Consider the following 13,150-nt stretch of genomic DNA (forward strand, 5'->3'; position numbering starts at 1 on the left):
ATGGGGCTGCGAGGTAATTCACCTGCAAAGCGGCGCGTTTCCTATCGGACCCCGTTCTTTGTATTCTTTTCCTCTTTTCCCTCGGTTGACTCCCGGAAACATCAATCCATTCACAAGCCGTGGCAGTGGCGGCGGTAGTCCAGGTCACGGGCCTGGGTGGGGGTGGCGGTGGGGTCTCCGGTATTGTGCCGAGCCGGGCCGGGCGGGGCTCTTCTCGCCTCAAAGCATTGGCCATGCCGCGCGGATCAGCCGTTAGGCCCCGAAAGGGCCGACCGGGGGGATAAGCCGCGTGGTTGGGGGCTGCCGCCGAGTCGCGCCCGCTCGCCACGGGAGCTGCTGCTGAGCCCACCCAGGACCTCCCAAGAAGATAGGCGTTTTATTGCTATATCGTTCAAACGGTCTCTTCCGGTTTCTCATTTTCTTTCCGTCCTGCCATCATGTTTGTCTTCTCCTAACGTGCGGCAGGGGCCAAGCGATTAACTCACGTGTATCTCGTTAAGTCGTTTCGCGAAGTTTGCGGGACTGAGCGTTGTTTTGGGGGCTGGGGGCGTTTCTAAGCAAGTCGTACTGTGTGATCCGGAGCCGCGGTGGCTGGCTCAGTGAGGCTCAAACGGCATGGCAAGGACGGGCGCCCGCCTCTCCGAAGGGCAGCACCGACTGCGGCATGCTGCTGGCTTCAGCCTGCTGGTCGCATATCGTCTTCTTGACTTTGCTGGTCTACCCTTTGCAATCGCACGTCGATAACCCAGCCCGTTGTGTCCCCGCCGTGCGTACACTGCGTTCCCCGAAAAGGCACAATGGCGATGGCCGAACGCGCTCCTCATCCGCGAGACCGTGGGCGAGCCCATCAGTGATGCCGCATATGCCTGACTCGTCTGGCGCGGGTGCCTGCCTCGTCATTGCCGAGCCGGCCCAGCCCAGCCCGCCAATCTCCGCGGAGAGCACCTTCGCAAGAGCAACTATGCGCGCTGCCGAGCTGCCAAGACAACAATGCAGGGAGAGGATTGTCATCCTTTATTGTACCAACGTCAGTGTGTGTATGTGTGTGTGTGAGAGAGGGAGGGGAGGGGAGGGAGAGATTGTTTGCTGAGTTTGTTTGAGGCGCGTCGGGTGCGGTGCTGTGGAATGTCGCGAGGACATTCGAAACATCACTGCGCGCAGCGAGCTCGGCCCAGAGATTGCCTGCGGGGCACCGTGCGGAAGACAGGCCCGCCGTGCACCGGTGCGCCTCGGCTGCCTACCCCACAGGCGCTCTCCCGCCATCAGGCAGGCCCGCCGTGCACCGGTGCGCCCCGGCTGCCTACCCCACAGGCGCTCTCCCTCGCTCCCTTGCGCTGTGTCCGGGTTGTATGGAGCGCTAAGCGGACTGATGTGAGGCGGGCTCAGGTTGCTAAGTAGGAAGCGTCGCATCCTGTGTGCCTCCGTGCTGCGTGCATTAGCCTACCTCTGCCAACAATGATGCTGCTCCTAAAGTCCGCGACGGTATGGAGACCGAGGACGAAATGTCACCGGGTTTTGTGAGTGTGCCTTCAGTCGGGGGTAGAGAGTCCACCGAGTGCGCCGCTCGCTCGGCAGTGCAAAGTGTCCCTGGGCTGGCCAAGTCGCTTTCACATTCACGATCAGTGAATCGTGTTCGATAGCGCTGGGGCCGCGGGTGCAGCCGCTTTGATGAGCTTCCCGTCGCCACGTTCCCGCTTCTACAGTGTTTTTTGTTTGTTTTATTGCTACTTATCGCTGCACGTTTGTTACAAGTCTTCCTCTAGTATACTCGCGGGACACTCGGGTCTGCCGATGCATTAGACCTCTGGTTGGGGTGGGTGGTAGTGAGGGTAAATGCGAAGGCCGCCCTACGCCCCCCGCTTCCTACGCCTTTGCCTTAGCCTGCAGAGCTAGGGCCGGAGGGACCGAAGTTGGATTTATGCCGATATCTATCTCGCGGCCTCCCTGCTTCTCTCCTCGCTCCCCCATGCTCTTTCCCCCTCTTCCTTCCCCTTGTTCTATTCTTACAACACTGGGTCCTTTAACATAAACATTTCATTCGCTCCCCGCAAAACTTGCACACAGTTTTCCCCCGACATCATAAAGCTCTCCATCGTATAACGGGTGCCAGTGACAATTTTGATTACTTTTGTTTTTGCTTCGTGCCGTGCGGTGTGGGGCGGGGCGGGGTGGATGCTGCTGCATGGCGCACTCTGGCCTGGCCGGGCATGAGCGGTAACGGGACGGCTGCTGCTGCTGCGCCCCGAACAGCACTCTCCGGGAAAAAAATGAATAATGTTGGATGTAAAAAATAAAATGTGCACGTACAAACCGCGCCGCACGTTCTGTAGGCTGTGGCCTGTATTCAAGCACGAAGAATGGGCGGTGGAGGCCCCCTCTCCTCCCCTTCCCCTCCCCCCCCCCCCCCCCCCCCCCCCCTCTTTCCCGCTCGCTCATACTTTTTCGTTCTGCACGCCCGGTGGGCTACGCTACAATAGCAGCAACAGCACAGCAGTCAGTAGAGCAGTCTTCCTGACCTGACCACCATGTTATTAGTCTTTTTCCATCCGCGCCCTGTCTAATCGTGCAGTTAAGCCACAAACTGTATAAAGAAGTACGTACTCTACCAAATCAGACTGGACAACAATAACTCTACGGGCAAACGGGGCGAACTTGGGGCCGGGGATGGGGTGTTCCTTTAACTTGGCCCGTTGACGATGCTGCGCCACCAACCGCCGCCTTGGCCTCAAATTTAATGGGAAACGTGAGGTGGATGTAGACAGATAGCCCCCCCCGCCACGCCAAGCCGCCTGTATCACGGAACTCAACTACTACAGTGGTCTCGACTAGGACTTGTTAGTCCTAAAACTGCCCGTATTTTACTAGCATGAGATACATGATCGTATAGCTTTCTACTTCGTGAAGTTTTCAAATTAAAACCACAAACGGTCACCGTGAAAATGCCCTCGTAAATGCACATCACTTGTTGTAATGTTTATTTACAAAATATGTTGTGAATTTGCGGCAACGGCATTGCTTATTGTCGATCAATTCTTCGTCAATACAAAAGTTCTGAAACAAATAAGTTTCAAATTGTAAAATTACGACACACGATCAAGGAAAATTTTCCCGTAAACCTATAAGACTGTTTTTCACAGTGATGCCAAGTTAGGTTTTGTGCGCTTTTAGACTCTGCTTTGTAGTATTTCAGTTGCGTGCTGCCTTGACGATGTGGTCAAGGTGAATCGAATGGCCCCGCAGGCCCCCCTCCCTGCCCCTCTTTTTCCCACTACCCCCACTTCCCACTTCTCCGTCTCTCGGCGACTCTCATCCACCCTCTTTTTTAAGAGACGAGCATTCTGCTTCTGTCTTCGTTCCACCCTCTCTCGACACCGTCTTATCCCCCCCCCCCTCTCACCCCGGCAACGCCTCACTGGACGGTTCACCTTGATCGTATTTCAGCACGCGTCCCCTCCTTACGGTCTCTCACCCGAGGTAATCTTTCTGAAGTCGCACTCAGCCCACCCGACCGTCCGCTCGCTCCGTCCGCTTCTGCTTCTGGACAACGACTCGTGTATGCAAGTGCTCCTATTTCCGTCAATGTGATACGGACGGAGGGGAAATCACTTGCGAAATAGAGGTCGTACGCCGGCCTGTGTAACAGATAGGGATAGAGAAGGAAAAGCGGGCGTGACGTCTTCGTCGTTCAGTGGCGAAACCGTGAATAACGGGACGAACAGAGGGGCGTGAGCGGGGACGAGCGACAAAAGTGCATCGTGGCGGAGGGGAAGTGGAGCGGGCCGGGCGAGCTGGCAGCACTTAGGCCCTTATAGGCTTATCCGAGCTGAGGGAGCCCTTGAGAGGCGGCCTGGGCATGACTCGCCCGCACAAAGTCACTCTCCGGCTGTCCAGTTCGCGGAGGTGGAAATGGCGTCTCGGCTCCGCACGGAAAGAACAGACTTTGTCAGGGATCGACTCTAATAGGCTAAATTCCATAGTTGGGAATCGAGAGTTTGATACCCACAACCAGGAGTTGGTGTTGACGACGGGGAGCCTTGTGATCGTATTCGGCGAAGTAAAGCTTTCAACTGTTTAAACGGAAGCAAACGGAGTGACACGTCCGTCGCGTCGCACTTGTTATTCGCGTCACGCGGGGTGGAGGCCGGCAGGCCCGCCAAGGTGTCACGCGCAACGTCCCGCCCCGCCCCCGGTGCGTGCGCAGACGTTTGGCTTTCTTTTCCTTTTCCATTCAATCCGTAGAGGGCACAAGCGCGACGCCAAAACTGCCAAAGCTCCTTTTTAACCCTCTCTCAACCCTCTTTTCATGCTGCCTCTGCATAAGAGAATCAGTATTATTGTATTCACAGTCTAAGTGTAAAGGGACAATTTTGTTCCTAAAAAGGGAGCGTTTAACGTTTTTGTGCACATACAGAGCGGAAGCAAAAAACTTCTTTTGTTCCTAAAACCGGGCAAATTGTCTAAAAGCATACACAATTTAGTTTTTGGTACTTAGTTGTATGTGCTCTAGATGTGCACGAAAACGTTCCTTTAATTAGGAACAAAATTACCTGTTTACATTTAGAGTGGACGCATCTGATACGGGTCAGTATTTCATTGATAAACAAAGGTGGCTCAGTAGTTGTGCACGTGTGACTTACAGTTACAGTTGCTTACTTCCAAGAGTTTATCGGTTGAAATACTTGGTTTATCAATGTTACAATGGCAGGGCTGTGGGCGCGGGTCGGCGGGCGGGAGGACAGCGCCCACCTCCAGACCCGTAGGCTCGCCTGCAGGTCTAGCGGTCTAGCCGAGCGGTCTAGCCGAGCGGTCTAGCCGAACCTTACCGCGACCTCGTTTCCCAGTGAACGACTGGGACGAGCGGTACGGGGCGGGCTGAGTCCGATCCAGTCTAGCCAGCCGGGACTGGTTGGTCTGAGTTGAGTGGAGCTGGCTCCCTAGGCTGTGCTAGGCCGTGCTTGTCTTACAACTGGATACAGCGTGGAAAAATCTCAATCAAGAATAGATTTGGAAAGGAGATGCTATAGATTTGGTCTTCATCCAAAGAAAGCCAACATTTTGGCCTTGAAAGTTCGATTTCTTTTGAATGCAGACAAAATCAAAATTTTGCTGATCAAAATAGCCAAAAGTTGGCATTATAAGTATCCCTAACTTTAAGCAAAGCAAGGTGAACACAAAGTTTAAAGTATAGTGTTAAGTGTTGTGGCTTCCTCTTCCCCCTTCGGCCATCCCTGGCTGGACACGAGGCACGCTGTGTCGCGAGGCTCGGCTCTCTGATCCTTTCACTTCGTGTCGCCTTGCGCCGCGTCCTCGCGCCAGAGCGGGCGTCCTCGGTATCGGCATTTTGTGAAATCAATGGTGAAACTGTCCCTTGGCGTTGCCGTTGACTGATGGTGACTTTTCTGTTTGTTGCAGACACCTCCTACGAGAAGGCGTGCCGCCGCGGCAGCGCTCCTGCTACTCCAGTGCTCGGCGGGCGGGGCCTGGAACTCACGCCCTCCAGGATAGTGGTGAGTCGTTGGATCTAGCAGCTCAAGCAAACTGAAACGGTTGTCGATCGGGTCGACGTTATCGAAGACGGTCTTCCTTTGCTGTTGCAGAACTTCTTCTCCAAGAGGTCTTTCCGCGCCAACCCGCTCAAGCGCACCAAGAGCGTCACCAAGCTGGAGAGGAAGCGCGTGCTTGATGCGGACGGGTGAGTCGTCTGTTTGCTCGTGTGTCTTTCCCCCGACGAGAGTGCCGTGCTGACCGGCTGGTCCCGTGTGTTGCAGAGTCGGGGGCCCTCCGCGGCTGCGCACGTCCCGCTCGCACGAGTCGCTGCTGTCCAGCCAGAGCATCATGCAGACCCTGGACCTGTCGGCGGGGACCTGCGGCGGCGTGGAGATCAAGCCGCTGCACCCGTCCGTGCTCGGGCGCGAGCACTGCTTCCAGGTGACGCTGGCCGCGGGCACGCCGCGCTACTTCTCGTGCCGCTCGGCCGACGAGCGCGACAAGTGGGTGTACAGCCTGCGGCGGTCCGTGCAGCCCGACCAGGAGCACATGCGGCGCACCGACAACTCCCTCAAGATCTGGGTGCTGGAGGCCAAGGGAGTGGCCAACAAAAAGAGGTGAGGCATCCTAAAATAGTGGACTGGACTGGACAGGGTGTCAATGTCGTACCCTCCCTTCCTACCACATACTTAGAATCCATAGCACTTTGCTCACTTTTACCCATCGATTCAAACTAGCGGCGCGAAAGACCCACGCCATGTTGTGTTTTTAAAATTATCTGTTTCAAAGTGAACTGAAATTTCCATCATCACTTTTTTTGTCCGTGAAAACTTACATTTTTTGTTTTAATGTATGTTTGTTTTTTCTATTCTGCAGGTACTTTGCAGAGCTTTGTCTCGACAAGACTCTATATGCCCGAACCTCATCGAAACAGAAAGGAGACATGTGCTTTTGGGGTGAACACTTCGATTTCCACAACCTTCCCTCTGTGAATGTGATCAACATCAACCTCTACCGTGAAGCTGATCGGAAAAAGAAACGTGACAAGAATGTTCTTGTTGGTAAGTTAATCAAAACAAATATGGCCTATCATGTCAATAAGAATCGTTTGCTTAATTTGTCTTTGATTTCAGGGAGTGTCAGCATACCAGTGCATGAAGTTACATCGCGGTACCTAACAGAAAAATGGTATCCAGTTATTTCTGAAAAAGTTGTTACAAAAGACCCTCCGGCATTGAGAGTTAAATGCCGTTTCCAAACTGTTGAAATTCTCCCAATTCAAGTTTATCAAGAATTTATTCAGGTAGGCATCTGTTCATCCAGAAGACTGTGGTTTTACTCACTTTTCACATGTTTAAATCTCAAGTTAATTTATTTGTACCCCTGCCACAGTACTTAAAGTCGGACTACAAACCCCTTTGTGAGGTCCTGGAACCAGTGATAGGTGTCAAAGCGAAGGAGGACATAGCCACTGCATTGGTCCATGTCATGCAAAGGGAAGGACTAGCCAAACAATTTCTGGCTGACATTGTCATGATGGATATTGATAGAGTTGGTAAGTTTTCTGAAAACCCAAAACTAAAGAAAATGATTCATTACCACCTTGTTTAACTTAAAATTAAAATACGTAAAAATACTTCTCTTTTTTCTTAGATGATTCTCGCCTAACTTTTCGAGGAAATTCTCTGGCTACAAAGTCTATGGAGGCTTACTTAAAACTAACTGGTGACCGATATTTGCAAGAAACACTTAATGAACTTGTTACTACTGTTCTGACTGCTGGCCATGACTGTGAAGTTGATCCATTGAAAGTGGCTTCTGTGTCTGCTCTTCAGAGACAACAACAAAATTTAAGAACAGCTGTAGAAATGGCCTGGTCAAAAATATTGGAGAGCCATGCAATATTTCCTTTGTAAGTTACATCAACTTCTTCTGTGTGAAATCAGAAACATTTCCATTTTAAAAAATGGAACAAAAGTAATGTCATCTCATTATTTTCAGGGAACTCCGTGAGTGTTTCCACATGTTCCGTCAGAGACTAGCTGGAATGGGGCGAGAAGATGTAGGCCAGCATTTGATCTCTGCTTCACTATTTTTGAGATTTTTGTGCCCAGCGATCTTGTCCCCAAGCTTATTTAACATAACCCATGGTAATAATAATTCAATATTTTTATCTCTTTTTTTGAGAGAAAAAAGGGATGGTGTCTTTCAGAAGAAGTTAATTACATTCCAATGAATTTTGGAAATCTTAATAATATTTGTATTTTTACAGAGTACCCTAATGAAAAGGGGGCAAGAAACTTGACTCTTGTTGCAAAAACTCTTCAAACCCTTGCTAACTTCACAAGGTTCCAAGGCAAGGAAAACTTTATGGAATTTATGAATGATTTTCTTGAGAGAGAGGCGCAAGCAATGAATGACTTTCTGAAGCTCATATCTGTAAGTTGTTTTTTGGTCCCCGTTGGAAATGCCTTTGTAAAATTTGATCACTCTAATATTTGAAATGTGTATCACGACACTTCCAGAGTCCTGTTCCAAAGGAGTATCAACCTCATCTGCATCTGCAAGAGTTTGACGGCTACATAGATCTTGGAAAACAAATGAGCATTCTTCATTCTCTGCTATCAGAGTGTGTTAGCAAAGTCGCTCCAGGTCGCTTAGCTGAATTGGACAGACTTAATAGGATTTTGGATAGAGTTGGATTAGCTCTTTCACAGCCTGCTGGTCTTATAAGACAGCATGAACCAATTCACAACACACCATCATCTTATCAATCATTGCAAAGGAATATTTTCAGGTCTGTTCTTTTACAGTCCTCTTTTAGACAAAAATTATTAACTGTCACTCTGTAAATAACCTTTTCTATAATTTGTGCAGGTTTAATGACCCAACTGTTAATGGAACTGTAAATGGAGGAAGTCCATTGCCTAGCCACTCTCATCAGAATGGTAACGCTAATAATGCCAACAATCACCTCAGCGTGACCGTTGCCTCTCGTTCCCCAGCCATGACAAGGGCCTCTACATTGCCAAGAAATGCTTTCAGCCCTAGCGAAGAGAGTAGCACTGCATTCAATCGGAGGAGTCCTACAAGACTACACCAGTGTGGCACTCAGTGCTTGCAAAATCAGCGAGGTATACATTGGAAAAATTACTTCATTTTAACATTATTCTTAGACATATTACTAGACGTGGGTGTTATGCCATTTATTAACCACCTACTTTCCTTTTAGGAGCCCGTCTTGCAAGTTCAGTTTCACACAACCTGAATGTAAATATAAACGGCAATAGCAATTTAGATGAACTTTCAGAACTGCTCACCTATGCAGATGCAGAATCTGATGCTAATGCCAACAATCACAAAGGAAGTCAAGTTTCCATCTCACAGCTATCAAATGTTGCTTCATCTGGATATCAAAGTTTTGCTTACTGCAGTCAAAGCTCCAGCCCTGTCGACCTTTCTGTAGCTAATAATAATGCCAACAACTCTTCCTCATCTCCAAACAATAATCTTAATAATTCTGGTAGCAACAACATTAATGGGAACAGTACAAATGCTGCTCTGGCATTTAACAACCCAGTTTACCACCTCCAGCACAATCATGCAATGGTAACAATACAAAATTCTGTTAAATGCGCTCTCTTTTGACTAATAAATTTGTGTAATCAAAAATTTTCATTTTTTCCAGCAGGTAAACGGACTTCCCACAACTGTCAATGGAATTCACAATTCTCTTAGTTCTGCCTCCCGCCATCACAAGAGAAGGCAACGATCATGCAGCACATCTTCTGAAGAAAATATAAATGACAATCGGAACGGAAGTGCTGCTAGTAGTGGAAGTAACGGATTAGGAAACAACGGAATTGACTTGTCTCCATCCACTCCATCGACTCCTACGCCTCCACTCTCCCGGAGGTTTCCTCCAGGGTTGCGTGCCCCCCGTACCAATCCGCAGTGTCCAACTCGCACCAACTGGCGGGCAGTTGCAACCAGTCAACAGCAACTCTCTCCACAGTCTCAAACCAGGCAATACGCGTCAGGTACTTTTCTGATACTTTTCTTCTCCTGCTTGAGTGTAATCAGCCTCTTTTAAAAAATTGTGAAGCTTTCAAATACATAATTACTTTCTATTATTTTTAGATGATGTCTGCCCCAAACTGCGTCGACGTTTGTCATCAGAATCCACTAGAGACCTCTCTGATTCCTCTGATGATGAGAGTATTAGCAGAAGAACCAATAGTAAACTAAGAAACCATCGGAATATAGACCAAGTATGTCAGGCAAAGTTTATTTTCCCAAATTATGTATCAGCTTCAATTTATTTTTCATGAAATCTTATGTTATTTTGCACTTGTTGCCCACACAGTATGAAAGAGAGATAGAAAGACTACAATCAAGTGTGGAACTTCTAAAACTTAAACTAGAGCAAGCTGAGCACCAACTGTCATCTGGCAACAACACTCCAGAACCAGACAGGGGAAGAGATCGAAACCTAGAGAGGCGGGACAGAGATGTTGATGTGACTACTTCAGAGGACAACATGAAAAATATAATTGCTAGGTCAGATTATTTACTATACTAACTGAATTATGACAAATCTTGAAATGCAGTGTAAGTATTGTCTAACAATGATCTGTTTATTCTGTCTTTTAGACTTATGTCGGTAGAAGAAGAACTACGACGTGAGCAACAGAAGATGTCAGATGCCCTGTCACATAAACAACGTGTAATAGAAGCTCAAGAACATCAAATTGCAGCATTGGATGCTGCTAATAACCGTCTTTTGTCAGCACTTGCCACTTTAAAGGATAGATACGCCAAACAAAGTGGCAGTTCTGCTAACAGTGAAACTGGTAGTCCTCTGCACTCAACCAACAATTCAACACATGTACCTGTAAATGGCCAGCACAATGGACACACACAAGCCCAGCGTCTTCTTGCAGAGTTGAGTGAATTGAAAAGTTCGTCATGTTAAACCATTGTTATCATTATACCACACCACATACTCATACGTTGGTCCCCACCATGTTCTTACTAGTTTTCTACTACCTCCATACATCATTACATGTACATTCTCATTTGAAACTTTGGTCTATAGAATAGAGATCAGAAATTACAATTGTGCCATTCTATGAACTTAGAGGGCTGTCTACAGTTTAGAAAGAGTGGTTTGAATTCCCAATGTTAAGCATATTATAATTGCACAAAGATTCCTAAAATTGATACTTGCCAGTCACTTCTTTGTTAATAGGTTTTAAAACTCTCTAACGAAGACTGCATCGGTTCCCCAGTAGCGCCCCAGTAGCATTTTTGTGGTTAAAATTTGTTTCCTAGTATGCGTGTACCTCATCAATGCGCATTTACTTGGCACTTTAGTGCCTTTATGGTTGTTTAACAAATTTTGTCGCAATCTGAGTTTCCATTAATATTCAATAGTTGATATACCATGAATTGCTGGCATTCATATGTGACATATGCATTGAATTAAATTGCTGTGTATTATAGTTTCACTGAAAATTACAGTGTCATGATTGTTTTGACCATCTATTGCACTAATATGATGTATCAAAAATGAGTACCTATTTTCCAACTTTTCTCTTTGATAAAATGATAGTTGGTTTGGAACACATGGGGACAGGATGTGTAGAGTATAAGATTACAAACCACTTACCAGTATTGATTATGTAGTTAATATTACTTAAGTGTATATTTATTGAGTGTGATTGAAAATGTTTTTCCATTCATGCGCCTTACCAAAGATTTTATTTCATTCTCTAAGATTTGATATCATCTTTTTTTTACATATTTCTCATATTGTGAGCACTAGTTAGGTACTTTGATATTTCCTTAAAGAACCATTTGAACTTGTTATTATATACAGAAACATTGGATGATATCTGAACTTAGGTAATGAGACTGTCTTGATATTTCACTATTCTAGTGACCTTTTTTTTTACTCTGTAGTCTTGATTAATTTATGTGAGCTTTGAAATGTGCTATTTGAATGAAATTCATAACAAAGTAGATTATGGGGGAGTGATATCTTTTAAGTATGAGGCAGTTTTTATAAAAATAAGTTTCAAAGAACTCATGAGATCTGTATATGTGCCGTTTCCTGCACTTTAGCCTTTACAAATTTGCAGTGCATGGCTTCTTGTTAGATATACAAAAAAAAAAAACAACTCTGAAATAGTTGTCAGTGTTTTATGGTAAAAATACAGATTTAGTACATTTCAGTTTGCAATGGTCTTGACTTGTCATAATAATAAGAGTGTAAATTTGTCTTTGTGTAAATGGAATTATTTTAATGTGAGCATTTTAAGAACGTGTCACATAAACGGCAGTCTTCCCAGTGCCACTTGAAATTTACTCTTCTTCTCTTCTCGCTCCACCTTTTGTTTCTCTACATTTTTTTATTGTTGAACGAAATCTCCATATATTTATGGCTTGTTTTATTTTATAGCTTTATTTTATTGCATTTGTATGAGTTGTGATGTTGTGTTAACAGTTTTCATCTCTCTCTTGTATAACTTACAAGCAATTGTACAAGTCTATGTTCTTATTTGTTGATACATGTTTATCGCACATATTCTTTCACTTTGTGTATAGTATAGTCTATTTCAGTTCCAGTCTCCAATGTAAATGCAATAGTTTAGATTGTATTTATATTTACAAAAATACACATCAATTACATCCTATTGGCTATTGATTGATTATGTGCCTTCATGCATCTGCATTGCTGCAACTACAAAAGTGGCTTCTGAGTCCCACTCCCCATCCCCCAACCACCCACCCGGACAAAAAATAAATAAAAATAGGGGAGTACTTTCCTCATCCAACCCCACCGCAGTCGTCGGGAACAACCGCTTCCTTCCACAGTGGTCAGAACATACATACTCCCCGGGTACGCAGGTTTCAAAATTAGCCACCCGCCACCCCAGCAAGGTGCCAAGGAAAGGGAACTCCCACGGCCCGCTTTCGCCGTGAGTCGAACCCTAGTCCCAGAGCCGAGTGATATATGACTTGTATACACCACCTTCGACGGATTTTTTTTACTTTTTAAACCGGCAACCACTAATTGAGGCAATATTGCAACGATGAACAACTACGTGACCGCGCGAGAAAAAAATAGGAGTGGTATTAGACCCTCCAACCACTATCACGTTCCTGGTTGTGGCTACACGATTGACGTCCCTATTTGTGGACACAAAAATGTGGCCACAATGCCGGCAGCCAGAGTCAGCTTAATCCGACCCGACTATAGAACATTCTTTTTCGGGTAGTAGAAAATCCGACACCTTCAGGGTGTAAGCAGAAGGCAAGGACATGTTCTGCACAGAATCCCTGACAAGCCGAAAGGGGATGGACGCATCTAAACTAACACAATGCGTCCCCCCCCCCCTCCACAACCAAAGGGATAGTTTGTGTCCCGATTGCCTACCCTCCAGGCGACCTCAGCCACGGGTCGGGGGCCACGTCCTTGTTTGTGGTGACACAGTTGTAGCTACAACCGACACGGCCACTGGCAGCTTTATCAGAACCGACTGTATAAATAAGTTCACTAGGCGTCGTAAATGCTCACGCCCCTCTCCCCCCAACCTGACAATTTTTTTAGACAGTCCCTTTAAGACTGTCGCTACCAGAAGGAGAAAACGCCCCCCCC

General features: G+C 46.9%; 1 protein-coding gene across 1 annotated transcript in view; it reads left to right on the plus strand.

Moving 5' to 3' along the window:
• The window catches only part of LOC113213955 (ras GTPase-activating protein raskol), a gene marked incomplete at its 5' end in the record, with an annotated part of 16,392 nt that extends 4,207 nt beyond the window's left edge, over window positions 1-12,185 (plus strand). Inside the window, 16 exons of the mRNA XM_052270601.1 lie at window positions 5,413-5,507; window positions 5,598-5,692; window positions 5,769-6,104; window positions 6,364-6,548; window positions 6,621-6,790; window positions 6,880-7,042; window positions 7,141-7,399; window positions 7,489-7,637; window positions 7,760-7,926; window positions 8,013-8,284; window positions 8,365-8,621; window positions 8,720-9,096; window positions 9,176-9,527; window positions 9,628-9,758; window positions 9,854-10,047; window positions 10,141-12,185. Coding sequence (XP_052126561.1) covers window positions 5,413-5,507; window positions 5,598-5,692; window positions 5,769-6,104; window positions 6,364-6,548; window positions 6,621-6,790; window positions 6,880-7,042; window positions 7,141-7,399; window positions 7,489-7,637; window positions 7,760-7,926; window positions 8,013-8,284; window positions 8,365-8,621; window positions 8,720-9,096; window positions 9,176-9,527; window positions 9,628-9,758; window positions 9,854-10,047; window positions 10,141-10,462 — 3,524 coding nt within the window. The remainder of the gene's footprint in view (window positions 1-5,412; window positions 5,508-5,597; window positions 5,693-5,768; window positions 6,105-6,363; window positions 6,549-6,620; window positions 6,791-6,879; window positions 7,043-7,140; window positions 7,400-7,488; window positions 7,638-7,759; window positions 7,927-8,012; window positions 8,285-8,364; window positions 8,622-8,719; window positions 9,097-9,175; window positions 9,528-9,627; window positions 9,759-9,853; window positions 10,048-10,140) is intronic.
• Between the last annotated feature and the right edge of the window lie 965 nt (window positions 12,186-13,150).

This window comes from Frankliniella occidentalis, unplaced genomic scaffold (genome assembly GCF_000697945.3).
Source record: "Frankliniella occidentalis isolate FOCC.00 unplaced genomic scaffold, Focc_3.1 Scaffold6, whole genome shotgun sequence".
NCBI lineage: Eukaryota > Metazoa > Arthropoda > Insecta > Thysanoptera > Thripidae > Frankliniella > Frankliniella occidentalis.